Source organism: Protomyctophum bolini, assembly GCF_963924005.1.
Source record: "Protomyctophum bolini genome assembly, chromosome: 2".
In the NCBI taxonomy this organism is placed as follows: Eukaryota; Metazoa; Chordata; class Actinopteri; order Myctophiformes; family Myctophidae; genus Protomyctophum; species Protomyctophum bolini.
In genome coordinates, this window is record NC_137863.1 from 20,513,793 (window position 1) to 20,528,041 (window position 14,249).

A 14,249-nucleotide genomic window follows, 5' to 3' on the forward strand; every position below is an offset into this window, starting at 1 on the left:
CAGGGAAAGAAAGGGAGGGGGAAGGGAGGGGAACGAGTGAGGACTTGGGTTTAAAGAGCAGAGCTGGGGACAGGGTGGTTGTAGAGGAAAGGGTAAAGCCTAATTTATGCACCGAGAAAGGCAGATAATAGCAGATCTACAAGCTCTCAACTCATTGCATTCGTGCCGCATTGTGAGCTTGTAGGACCGCTATTCTCTGTGCGACACACCTGTATAGTGTGGCACTGGTCTGACCGCTCATGAATCCGACCCCAAACCCTAACCCTGACCGCACGTGGACACCCCTTAAGTGAGTCTTAACCGGCCACGTTGTTATCGGGCTAACGGGATGTCGGACTAATGCGCAGTCCCCGAGACACCACCGGGAGACAAATGTAGAATAAGGAAGGTAACGCATAATGAAGGAAGTGAATGAGAAGAGAGGAAGACCTAGGGTTGGAGCACATTTCCACTCAGTGCTGCTCCTGTTCCCAGAAAGTGCTGCGTTTCTGACCGGGTGCAGTACTTAGTTTAGACAGTTTTTGGTTTAGACTAGTCATTGGATAGACCAGTCATTAGTCCTACAACTACAACCTATCTCAAACCCTCACCCTAAACCTAACCTCCCACGGGGCAGCACACCTAAACCCAACCTTAACCCTTGTCTAATCAATGACTAGTCTAAACTAAGTATACGCCCCTTTCTGACCTCCTCGCCTTCATGTTTAAATATCCATAGCCTAGTAGCCTACATTAATTTATTGGTTCAGATAGACAGCAGATTCTCATATTGCATTTGTGTGATTCAAATATGGATAAAGTTACCGTATGCATCTACTATACAGTAGCAAACAGAGCCTCCCTTCATACAGTAGAAAACCATACTTGAATACAAATAGTTGGACCGTAAGAAAGCAGGCAAATGAAGGAATATGGGCGTTGGGGACCTAGTAGTCTGTCTTCTCTTCACAGCCTTCTCATTCACGCCTTTTAGATTATATGTTTTGTAAATGGTACCTATAACATCAATATATTATATGAAGACAATGATTGTAATATTATTTTGGTGAAAATGAAAATATAAACATCCAGATTGCCACACTTTATCCCAAACAATTCACGGTTATTATTTATTGTTTTTTCGTCATGTTTCAGTAATCTATCTAATTTACAATTATGTTTTGTGCAATGGTAGGACACTAACTCACTTTATTCCCTGTATAGGGCAAATCTCTTGTGAAGAATTCAAATATATTCAAATAATTATTCTACGATAAAATAGAATACATAACCGACAGAAACTTAAACTACCGGTAATCATCTATTCTATTGGCTAACAGCAATCTGTTGAAACAACTTATTCTCAGGGTGTCAACAAAGCTTGTGAGAGTTTTAGAAGTCTCTCTCTCTCTCTCTCTCTCTATCTAATTATAGATTTGAAATATAGACAATACAAGGTTTTTACTAAAAACCTTGTATTGTCTATATTTCAAATCTCTAATTTGAATCTTGAAAAGTAACAGTTTTGGACCCGGCAGCAACGATATATCACTTTATAGACGTTTATAATAATGGTGCTATGGCGTAGTGGTTCTCAACCTGTGGGTCTGGACCCCCAGGGGGTTCCCCACGTGATTTGGGGGGGGGGGGTCACCAGTTGACAGTGAAGTGACAATTTAAGGACGTTTAATACCTTAAAAAACTAAACAGAAACGGGAATCAGATTGCATCAAAAGTAATAATGGTCCCTGTGTCCCCTAGGGTAGGTACCCTCACAAAAAACATGCAGTAATCCTGGTATCTAAACTGCCTCCCCCTGGCCAGCCGGGGCGCCTGATGGAGGAGAAAGGAACTCGTTGGAATAACGTGTTCCCTTCCACGTCCAACCAGGGAAACTCCCCCTTGTCAGGGGTAAAGGAGGCATGAAGCAAGCATGAGTTCAAGTCCGTTGCTCTCCCCATGTCCCCTATATATGTGGACTAGATTGGCGGAGGATGTGTAGAGCCCAGGATCACATTAGATAATTGACACAGGGGTGAAAAATGGGTTACAAAATAGTGGGATAAAATATATAAGAAAGAAAAAAAAACATTGGTTAAATTGTCGAAGATTATAACAAAGAGGCGTTGCGAGGCGTTATGGGTGAGTTTGTAGAGCTGCCATTTTCACAATATTTATCTGGAACGGAGTCAAACTAAATGTAATCAACGCCTATCATTCCAAGTGCTTGTTGTGGGGGGGGGGGGTCCCAGTTCAAATATGATTATTTTTTGGGGGGGGGTTCACGGCCTGTGAAGGTTGAGAACCACTGCTATGGAGCATCTATGCAGAGTCCCTATCCTCCAGGTCTGTGTGAAATGTTTTGGAACTGCCCGCCAACCCTGCTTCTCTGCCAGCCCGCCAAGGTGACTCCTATAGGACAGACATGATGATGATATGAGGGGGAAATGGTTTACATTCATCCTCCCTGCTGTAATTTATCTATACTCTATAGTAGCCAGTGACGTTTGTTCGTTTATTTATTTTTATTTCTTTTGGATTTGATTGATGCTTCTTGTCCCCAAGTTGTTTACACAAGCTATTATGTCGCAACATTTCTGTATGGATGTACAAAAAAATATAAAAAATATTTATCGTAATAAACTGCAAAGTGACCTCTTGAGAGTATTTTGAGTTTTTTGCCGTTAGAATGTAAGGGTGGCCATATTATAGCGGAATGGTTAGAGAGTCCGCCTTGGAAGACGTAGAGGGTTGTCCCCAGAGTGGTTGTCCCAGGTTAATGGTTAGAGAGTCCGCCTTGGAAGACGTAGAGGGTTGTCCCCAGAGTGGTTGTCCCAGGTTCCAAGTTCCAGGTCTGGCCAGCAGTGTGTCGAAGATGTGTTCCTGAGCAACACGCTTGCCCTCCTATCCGTGCTCTGCTGTGGGCAGCCATCAGTTGGGTGAAGCTTTTTCCCTCCTATCCGTACTCTGCTGTGGGCAGCCATCAGTTGGGTGAAGCTTTTTCCCTCCTATCCGTACTCTGCTGTGGGCAGCCATCAGTCTGCAGCACCGCCTGCAGTTCCAGCTGCAGCACCGCCTGCAGTTCCAGCTGCAGCACTGCCTGCAGTTCCAGCTGCAGCACTGCCTGCAGTTCCAGCTGCAGCACTGCCTGCAGTTCCAGCTGCAGCACTGCCTGCAGTTCCAGCTGCAGCACTGCCTGCAGTTCTACCTGCAGCACTGCCTGCAGTTCTTCCTGCAGCACCGCCTGCAGTTCTACCTGTAGCATCGCCTGCAGCTTCGTCTCCTCCGTCTCCTGTTTCCGCTGCAGCCCTGGTTCTTGCAACATCGCCTCCAGAACCTGCAGCACCTCCGGCGTCGCCTCCTGAGCCTGTGACATCCCTGCCTTCGGCCAAAGTGTCTCCTGCCTCGTCTCGGCCTCCCGGTCGTCTGCCAGACGACCCCTCTGCCTCGTCTCGGCCTCCCGGTCGTCCGCCAGACGACCCCTCCGCCTTGTGTCGGCCTCCAGGCCGTCCCCCTGAAGGCAGCAGCTCTGCCTCTGTCCATCGTCCCGGCCGTCCTCCAGAGGTCTCCTGTTCTGCCACGTCCCGGCCCCCCGGCCGGCCGCCAGACAACACCCGCTCAGCCCTGGTCCATCATTCTGGCCGCCCACCTGAGGTCACCTGCCCAGCCCCAGTGTCCCTCCACCCACCCTGCTCGTTCCTCATTGAGATTGTGGGACGTCTGGAATCCGTCCCTTGAGAGGGGGGTACTGTCACATTCTGTCTCTCCCTCAGTCTGTGACTCCACACTGGCCACTCCCATATCCCATTCCAGCACACCCAGTTCACCCAGTTCCATTTACACACCTGTCTTCAACTACCTCATCAGCCCAGCAGTGAACACTTCTCCAATCAACCTGCTCACTATAAAACTGGACTCAGTACAAACACTAATTGTCAGTTCATAACCTGTTGTCTTGGATGTCCTGCTTGTTTCCTGATTTTACTACATTTGTCATATTGCTATTGCCTGATTCCTGCCTGCATCTTCAGTGTAAGATTGCCTGATTCCTTATTAAATACTTATCTTTACTATTATCTACTCTTGTTATTGTGACTTTGCACTTGGGTTCAACTCACTCTGTCTGCATCCTTGACATGATGATGATATCACGCGCATACCCTCTATTATGATATAGTCTAGAAAAGTGAATGAATGCTAGCATATCAAAATAATTATTTTGGCAACAGTATTTGGGGAGTTCACAAACAGTTGAACTTGAAAGCCTTTTAACAGCAGGAGTTGTATAAGTAATAGCCTACTGCTGCCTGCTTCATTTCTTCACAAATTCTACACAATAGTGTCATTGATTGATTGTAATATCACATAAAATTGTCATTTAGCCATAATGACTATCTAACCACTTTACTTTGTACAGTAAACCCCTAATGGTTATTGCTCTGCACCAGCTGCGGGTATTTCCTGCTGAGTACTGCCATCTTGTGGTTGAAGAGAACATAACTGATTTGACCTCACCATCACTCAACATGCCTACCATATGTACCTCTGTTAAAGTACATTTCAGCTTGAAAGTACTGTATCATCCATTAATTGTTTCACCCTTCAGGTCAGAAAAATAATTATCTCACAACTAATCCTTCCAATAATAGACTATGCTGACATTGTTTATCAAAATACTTCTGAAACCAATCTCTATCCTCTTAATGTAATTTATAATGAGCTCTGCAGATTCATACTAAGGTGTCCTTATATGACCCATCACTGTGTTATGTGAGACCCTCAACTGGCACTTTCATTGGCTGATATTCATCTTCAAATGCATTCACTTTAACTACCCTGAATATTTAAAACAGTATTTGCATCCCTTTAGCTCCCCATATAATCTGAGGAATACAGAGTATGCCTATACCTCATTGTCCCCACCAACATTAGAAAAGAAGTTGGCCGACGTGCTTTCAAATACAAAGCTCTGGATGATCAATCTCCCCAGTTCTCTTAAATCGATTAACTCCTTCAATATCTTTAAATTCTCTATCGTTACTTATCTTCAAATACCCTGCTCCTGCTTCTGATGGGCCTCAGTTTGTCTCTTACATACAAACCTGCGAGTATACTGTAATTTGACATCTATGCATGACATGTGCACGTTTGTAATTCTGTACCTATCTCATGTCGTTAAAGCATTTTACTGCATTTGCATACAGTATATGTAACAGTCTGTTTTTGATTTCAGATTTTTTTATCTATGTTCATTACATGAGTACCATGATGCATTAAGTGCCTTATTCTCTGGGTGAGGAGCGGCCAGCTTGCGAGAGCATTCTGTTTTGTTTTGTAATGTATGCATGGATGTAATGTATGCATGTATGTACATTTTTGTCAATAAAAAAACATAATAATCAGAGATTAAGGATCAGGGATTCACATTCCTTTACGACTGTAGGGCATTCCGCATTTTTGTGGCATAGGAGCGAAATAAATCTAACACTGAGTTGAACGTGATTTGTGGAACTCCCTCTGGTGTTGTGATTTGTGGACGGCGTTGACATTTAGGAAGTAGTTTGACAGGTACATGGGTGTCTTTGTGGTGTAGCGCATCTTGTAGACCAGGCTCATTGCAAGTTGCTGTACTCTGTCGTACCCTAAGTCATCCCAACCACAGGTAAGGTGAGCTGTAGGAGTGAGGCCAAGCAGTAGCCTGACCAGTTTGTTTTTGGGGGGCGGACTGACCATAACTCCGACATCCCATTATTACTCCGACTATGTGGCTTTGCACGTTATCACATTTTGGGATGTCTGGAGCCTTGTTTTAGGACCTTTGTGGTGCTATAGTACCATGAGGTGCATGCATAGTCCTTGTTTTAGGGCCTTTGTAGTGCTATATGGTACCATGAGGTGCATGCATAGTCCTTGTTTTAGGGCCTTTGTAGTGCTATATGGTACCATGAGGTGCATGCATAGTCCTTGTTTTAGGGCCTTTGTAGTGCTATGGTACCATGAGGTGCATGCATAGTCCTTGTTTTAGGGCCTTTGTAGTGCTATGGTACCATGAGGTGCATGCATAGTCCTTGTTTTAGGGCCTTTGTAGTGCTATGGTACCATGAGGTGCATGCATAGTCCTTGTTTTAGGGCCTTTGTAGTGCTATAGTACCATGAGGTGCATACATAGTCCTTGTTTTAGGGCCTTTGTAGTGCTATAGTACCATGAGGTGCATGCATAGTCGAAGAAACCTTGAATGAGGCAGGTGCTCCAAGTCGCACATTTTGGCACAACACTGTTCAAGGGTCTGCCATTATGAAAATAGTCACACCAGGGGCCACATCAGGTGATTGCTCCAATCACCACCAAACATTGCACAAATGCTGTTCAGGGATCTGCCATGACAATAGTGAAAACAAATGCACACAAAAGCAGTCTAACATTTCAAATGTCCATAATTCAGTGACTCAGTGCCAGGGGCACTGGGAGGAGACCCCGGGGCAGACCAAGGCGCAGTTGGAGGAATCACATCGACTCACTGGCCTTGGAACAGCTCGGGATCCCCCAGGAGGAAGTCACTAATGTTGCTCTGGAGAGGGAAGCGGTTGAAGATAGATGGATGGATGGATAACTCGGTGACCATTCCTCTGATCAGCGCAATAGGCTATAGGCCTGTGTGCCCGAAAATCTAAAGTCTTCCAACCATTCAGCAAATAGCAGAGCAGTCTGGGGCACATATTTATTCATTGCACCTGTTTGGCAGAATGGATATACTGATATGACAGTGAGTTTCTATGTGAGACAGCAAGATACAGTAGGCTACTATGTGGATGGAGTCTGTGGTGACCGTGACAGCTAGCCCCGGGCCACTGATTCACCTCAGGCAACAAGGCACTTCAATTTGAGGAAGTGAACTGAACAACAGGCTTTGTGGTTGTGTGCAGTTGCTCAAGCCACTGAGGAAAACCATGCGGAACAGAGCGGTTATGAGGGACCTACTGACAGAGTTTCTTTATTAGTAGGATAGGATATAACAGATTGGACTGATCGACCCTTTCCTTGTGGGTGTAAAAGTGAGGTCTTCTGCTCTAACCTATTTTTTTTATACAGATATATTTATGTACAGTACGCCTAGTGTAACCTGATTGATTTAATTCAGGGGTTTAATTATTATTTTAGTTTATTGTTTTTTTCACAGAAGCATTATTTAAATACTGGAGTTGAGAAATGATATAATTCAGGGGTTTTCAACCGGTGGTCTGTGTGTGGACCACTGGTGGTCCGTGAATGTATTGCATGTAGTCCCTGACCATGCATTTAGTAATGTAGGAAAGTTAAGATCTGTTTTATCGACCACTACTAAACTAGTTGAGAAACTGCACTAAATAACTTAGTGACGTAGGACTATAGGATGACACATCAATATTGTCAGTTATTGGGAAGTCGGACGTCAAGAACTTTCACAGAAAAGGGAATTAGAATATCAAGGGAATGATATGATATGATATGATATATTACTTTATTGTCAGTTCACACTGAAATTTGTCTTGCGACACAAGCAGCCAGGTATGCAGAACATATACAAAACACAGAGAACAAGACAATTTACATACATAAAGACATGAGCAAAATCCACCGCTTAGATTATCCTGTGGCTACTACATCTCCTGATTGAGCCTCAAGGTCGACTGGTAGACAAAGGACCTCTTTAGTCTGACCTTGTTGTATGCTGGTACACCATATCTCCTTCCTGAAGGTAGCAACCTATATTCTCTATACAACACATGCTTAGTATTAGAGGTGATATTCCTTGCTAACCTTAGGATGCTGTTATCATATGTGGATGTATACAGTTTCTGAAGTTGTTGTCCAACAATCTTTGAACAAATGTTCAGTTTGTTTCAATGTATACCGGATTGCCTGGTTAAGTTACCATTATTAACAAAATGTGCCCATATAAAGAATCACACGCGTCTGCTCGGTCAAGTTTCAATGAATCAGTTAACATGAGTTTACTATGGAAGGTTAAAAGAACACTTACAGAATAAGGGCAACTGAGGATTATAGTTCACTGATTCTCAATCTTTTTTTTTTGCCCTGAACCACTCCATGTCTCACTTTCAGTTAAATTATTACTGGCCTTGATTTAATTCCCCTCCAATTAACACATATTAAGCCCTTAACAGTCATTATTTAATTTCAACCCGATCCCCCCCCCTCCCCCACACACTATTCCCATATCCCCCCTCCCATAATCAGTTGAAAACCCCTGATTTAGTTGCTAATTTGATGTTATTGTTTATCGAATACTGTACATTGATTTGTTTCCTGTTTAGCTGAGCTGAGAACAGTTCATGGAGATGTTTAACATAACTTATGTGGGTTTATGAATTTAGTGTGATTGCAATTGCCCGACTTTATTAGTTATTTATTATTTACTTATTCTGTATAAACTTTTTAGTGTCCCATGATGTCATCATGTGGGTCAATACATCATCATCATACTGCAAGTTAAGTGTGGTCGGTGCAACCACTTATACAACCAGTTATATCTATTCTCTTATAGATCTAGAAAATATACCCCTTGGCCCTAAACCAGCTGGCTAATCAGCTCACATTTAATATCACACACACCATACCTGTAACTTTTACCAGCCCCCACAAAGAATTGCCTAGTCAACTAATAGTCGACTAGACAATCCTAGTCGAATCCTAGTAGGCTATAAAAATCTTAGTCGGGGACAGCCCTAATACACATACATGCTGTGTCGGAGACTGGGGATATTGGGGCCTTTCACGTACAAAGAGGGCTTTTTTTCCAGAGTATGCTGAAAAATGAAAATGCTAAAACCAGTTCTGTCACCGTCTGACCTAGGAGTGGGTGTGTCTGGACCACCTGCATTCACTCACCTGCAATCATGCCCACGGTACTTAAGCCTCAGTCTCTCTCCAGTCCTAGATTGTCTTGTGTTCTTTTTTGCTCTCATGCAAGCATTGCTTAAGCCTAGTTCTTTTTTTCCCCTTTTTCCGATCCCTGTTTTGTTTGCCAGTACCTAGCTCTCCCCTTGCTTTTGATTTCAAACACCTTGACCTTGCCTTCCACCGTTTGGCTTTGTGCCTGCCCTTTGCCTGTTTTGACGTTTTTGTTTCATCCCGTCTGCATTCCGAGTCCTTTCCGCCCACCACCTGACCACTTAACACGGCATCTTAACACAGCATATGCATATGGCTGCCGTGTCCAGTGGTTAGATGGGTGGACCTTAGAGATCTTAAAGTGAACACTACAGATGTGTTTGTCTACAGTTCAGCTCTCTCTATATCTCCTTCCTTCTGTCTGTCCACACATCAGGCCTCTCTCCACCCCCTCTGTCTGCTGTCCTCTGTTCACCTTAATGGGAAGTTCATGGTCATTTGTGACATCAGACAGAGGCTATACAAATTAATTTCAAGTATACCCCCATGCGGTTTGGTGTGCATTAGGCCACACAGACCCCCATAACTCTGAGCCCACACACCAACATCATGAGGTGAATAGCACTTTGAATAGGACATCACGTACTGTCTGTAGCCTATCTATATCGCACTTTGAACGCATCAGCACTTTTGTTTACTGATGTTCTTTGCTTATTTTAATGCTTCTTTCTCTCGAATCTTTTATGTTTTCTTATAAAGAACAGTATTGTGCTCCCATGTCTGGTAGTTGGGCCCCCAATAGCGTGCATGCGTACACAATGTTTGGGGTTTTTACATTTTTCTAATATTTTTTACCTAAATCTAACACAATCAACGGCCAATGGAGGGCCTCAAACCCAGTACCGCGTGGTCCAGTTTCTCCGAAGGGCCCCTGAGAGCCAAGGGTCCCTGGGCCATGGCCACACTGGCCCAGTGGCTAATTTGGCCCTGAAATGGGCAGGTTAGGTATCAGTCAAAAGGGAGACATCGAAGAGGAAGGACGGGTGAGGAAGGATCAACATATGGAATGTCAGAAAGGGTCAGCTCCAAATATGGAGATCTACGGGTTTGAGGTTTGAGGTCAGATGTAGAGTTGCTGACCGGCTCCAAATATGCAGTTGATCTAGGTGATGATCCAGTCTTCTCCATGTATGGCTATCCAGGGTTTGATGAGGTCAGTGTCATGATCTTCATATACGGAGACGGCCATTCGTGTCACGAGGCGTGATGTCACGTGGCGTGACCATATATGGAGGCCTGACACGAGGCGTTTCAAATGCAGGTTTTCATAGTAAACAATAATATTAAACACTCTGTTACAAGTAAAAGTCCGGAATTCAAAGTTCACTATTTGAGTAAAAGTACAAAAATATTGGCATCAAAATGTACTTAAAGTACCAAAAGTACTCATTATGCAGAATGTGCAAGTGCAAACGTCAAACCAGAAAAGTGTGCCTCTTCGGCTGGTTCTTTCAATAGCTTTCCGTGTCTTATCTTCCCCAGATTCTGTCCCCCAGTCTGTCCAGATTCCACACACATGTGGCTGCATTCATTGGGCACGCTCCAGAAGTGAATACTGCAATCCTGAAGGGGAAAAAAGGCAGGATGGGGGTCGGAGTAGGGGAACAAAAAAATCAGGCACAGACATACACAGGGAGTTGGGTATTATTGAAATAAAACAACCAAAGACAGTCGGTAAGTCACCAGTGTAGTAGCTTATGTTGCAGATTTTCAGAGAGACAGACAGAGAGTGCGGAAGGGAGAAGAAGGGGGGGAAAGAAAGCTGGCAAGACAGAGAAAGAATGAGAGAGAGGGAGTGAATTGTGGCATTGGTCCAGGCCTTAGACACAGAGGTTTGTGTGTTTATCCGCCACCAGCAGGTCACAGCATGGCGCTATTCGCTCTCTGCAGGCCGCCCTCAGGTCAGTACAACTTTACCCACAATACTCCACCTATTTTCACCACTGAATTGTGATGTGATTAGTGTTCATGTACTGTATACATATGGCAGACAAACTTTGGAGCAACTAAATAGAAACGTGTGTGAAGCACAAATGTTTCTCAGGAGACTTTCTCCCTCATGTCATGGCCAGGACAGAAAGTTTAGTGCTTTAATTACAGTTCAAGAGATCATGCATCCACCCTGAATCCTTTGGACAAAGACTGCACGAGTGCACGTCCATTTGAAAGGTCGCCAACGTTACTTCAATACTTCGTCATTTTTTTACTCTAGTTGAGCGCAGCTCGCATTTCAGCAGTTGCTTTATACTCACTGCATTCTTTTCATTCCTGACGTGAGCCTGGAACTTTTTTTCTTTCTCTAATGAACCGTTTGGTCAATGAGGTCCTATAGAGAGAGAAGACAGTGTCAGCTGTTATAGAGCAGCAGCACACACTATGCAAAATAGGGCCTTTCTTATTCAAGCATGACCATGTATTTTTGTGTGCACATTTGTCTGTGTGTGTTTGTGTTTGTGTGTCCCTTAAAGCAGCTGGGCGCGTCAAAGTGACCAGCAAACAGCTAGTCTTGTACTGTCTACTCCTTTGTCTCCTCATATGTGAGTATGGAGCTGATTCTTCCATAACATGTATAAGCTCCTCATTTGAACTTAACACAATCTAAAAATTGTTCTTTTCATTTCTCATTCTGTTCACTTCAAGGAAGGCCTTTTCCCGGGGCCTAGTATGACAGATGATTGTAACTATGCAAATGTAAATTGTCACCATTTCTCCCACAAAGGATACGTTATTGCTGAGTAAACATCCCCAGTTTATTAATTCATAACTGAGTGTGTAATAAGTGTACAAAAGGAACCTCCTTTTTGTACCATTTTGTACACTCTCAGAGCTAAATGAACACTGAGGATATATGTAACAGTTCCATGGTGTCTTCTCGCTCCATCAGATTTCCTTCGTGGGCGGAAGACCAGTGTCCCGGTGGGGAGTGCTCGCCCTCTCCTCCATTCTCTGGGGTTGGACGGAGGCAGGGAGGTGAAAGGCCGCATGGCGGCCGCCAGGGTGCCAAAAAAGCAACGTCCTATGCAGACGTCGTGGGGCGTTCCTCTAGTGTGGGGCGACAGCAGCAACTCTGAGCGGCGAAGGGCGGAATTCATGCAGCAAGAGATCCGCACAGGTTTGCTGGTGCTGGCAGTCGGAAGCTATGCTAGATTCCTTCGACGCTTCCTCTCCTCTGCTGAAGACCACTTCCTCCCTGGTGGTATGGTCACCTACTACATTCTGACAGATAGTCCTCGGGCCCTGGAGCCCCCCATTAAGTTGGGTCCCGACAGACAGCTCAGAGTGGTCCCCGTGGCAGAGATGCCAGGGTGGGAGAGGCTATCCGGGCGACGCATGGCCCTGCTCGCTGCCGCCATCAAGGATCCAATCGCCAACGAGGTTGAGTACGTCTTCTGCGCCGATGTGGACCAGGAGTTTGTGGCTCCCGTGGGCGAAGAGATCCTGGGAGACTTGGTCGCCACGTTGCACCCGGAACTCTACGGGATGCCGCGCCGGGACTTCCCTTACGAGAGCGACGAAATCTCTGCGGCCAGCGTGGATCAGGACGAGGGCGACTACTATTACACCTCGGAGCTGTACGGCGGGCTGGCCACGGAGGTGTATCACCTGACCCGTGCCTGCTCACTGCTCATTCTCCAGGACCAGGAAGGAGGCGTGAGGGCCGAGGGCCTGGAGGAGAGCTACCTGAACCGATACCTGATCGATCACAGGCCCTCCTGTGTCCTGTCGCCAGAGTACAGCTGGTGGGACTCTGCCCTGGCGACAGAGGTGCCTGTGCGGAGGCTGGTCTCCTTGGGGAGACAGTGCGACGCTATGGATCTTCAGAAGAGGGAGAAGCACAACTGTTGACTTTGACCACTTAAAGGGATCGTGACATTTAAAAAAAGGTTTTTTAAAAAGAAAATAGGTTTTCTGAGCTCAATTGCACCCATAAAACCCCTGAACTTTTAACATTCAGTAGATTTTCTGTGGTCTGTGGTTGTCTGGCTCAAACAAGTGTTCTGATTTTCCTGTGGACTGTGAGTCCACAAATCCCATATCTGACACAACAATTTGCCAGCAGATGTCACTGTTGAGGGATTTTGCCTGTTTTCATTGCAGGCTTCAGAACACACAGAGAAAACCCCAGTCCACAGAAGATCCACTGAATGTTCAAAGTTCAGGTTGTGTGGGTGTAATTGAGGTCATAAAACCTATAAAAAAACGAAAAATACATTAAAATGAATGTCATGAAACCTTTAAACCCCAGCATCCATATTCGGGGGAATACCTTTCCAAAAAATAGCAGATTTGCTGAAAATAGCCAGTCTGCGCTGAGAGCTTGTAGATCGCCTATTTTCAGCAAAAAGAAGAAGTGATTCAAATGAAAACGGGAACGATATTCGTATAAAGCCCAGAGGGACTTCGGTCAACCATATCGGGTTTTTTATTTGACCCGAGATCAGATTAAACAAATGTCTTCTACATCCTGACAGTTTTCTGGAAAAAAAAGCTATGTTTCTATGTCAGTCATTCTTCGATTTTTCAAAAATAGCAGATCTACAAGCTTGCGCTATGAGCTTGTAGATCTGTGGCCTGACGCTGTTGGTTATTACAGGGGTCATTGGTCATACAGGGGGTCCAGAGCTATAGTTAGTATTAGATTCACAATTAGATTAGCCATTGTAACCCTATTTTGCTATTCAAAAAGAAAATGTAAACTAAAAATATATAGCCAATCTGGGTTGCGATGCGAAGTGTTTATAGAGTTTAATAGGTCTATACATGCTATTTTTTAAAGGTTTTAGAACACAATCTTGGTCCCGGAGGGTCCCTGGCACATCTTTGCAGGTGGATGTCCGTGGGGCAAACCCATTTCAATTTGGGGGGGTCCTTAACATGCAATATAGGATACATCTCTGTATGGGCAAAGCGGTTTCTGCAAAAGGAATTACAATGTATAGGTCCACTGAATGAGAAAATGTACACAATAAATACAGTTAACATGCATATTATTAACTTGTGCACTCGTGCATATTTCCATTTTCAACAGAATGTTGGAAAAAATATGTTTTAGTCTTTATTACATTGTTCAATGAGGTCAATGAGTCATTCCTCACTCCATGCATGCTCTGATGGTCAACAGATGCAGCTCGCCAGCAGACCAACTGCACTGTCTGCTCTCAATTAAAGATCAATTTGTGTGTGTGTGTGTGTGTGTGTGTGTGTGTGTGTGTGTGTGTGTGTGTGTGTGTGTGTGTGTGTGTGTGTGTGTGTGTGTGTGTGTGTGTGTGTGTGTGTGTGTGTGTGTGTGTGTGTGTGTGTGTGTGTGTGTGTGCGT

The 14,249-nt window shown here is 44.6% G+C and overlaps 1 protein-coding gene across 2 annotated transcripts; it reads left to right on the top strand.

Moving 5' to 3' along the window:
- Positions 1-10,570: 10,570 nt before the first annotated feature.
- On the top strand, positions 10,571-13,923 carry LOC308327480 (globoside alpha-1,3-N-acetylgalactosaminyltransferase 1-like). Of its 2 annotated transcripts, none has more exons than XM_080781000.1 (3): positions 10,571-10,833; positions 11,401-11,469; positions 11,817-13,923. In XM_080781000.1, the coding sequence occupies exons 1-3, from the start codon at positions 10,800-10,802 to the stop codon at positions 12,776-12,778; spliced, it is 1,065 nt and encodes a 354-aa protein (XP_080637126.1). In that variant the 5' UTR covers positions 10,571-10,799; the 3' UTR covers positions 12,779-13,923. The 2 variants fall into 2 exon arrangements, with proteins under 2 accessions (XP_080637126.1, XP_080637127.1); XM_080781001.1 differs by having other exon boundaries at positions 11,404-11,469.
- The last annotated feature ends 326 nt before the right edge of the window (positions 13,924-14,249 follow it).

What these genes read in the sequence shown, in the direction of transcription:
- LOC308327480 (XM_080781000.1), top strand. Translation starts at nt 10,800, where the DNA reads ATGGCGCTATTCGCTCTCTGCAGGCCGCCCTCAG. An exon ending in TCTCTGCAGGCCGCCCTCAG is followed by an intron (nt 10,834 to 11,400) that starts GTCAGTACAACT and finishes TGTCCCTTAAAG; the next exon opens with CAGCTGGGCGCGTCAAAGTG. An exon ending in ACTCCTTTGTCTCCTCATAT is followed by an intron (nt 11,470 to 11,816) that starts GTGAGTATGGAG and finishes TCGCTCCATCAG; the next exon opens with ATTTCCTTCGTGGGCGGAAG.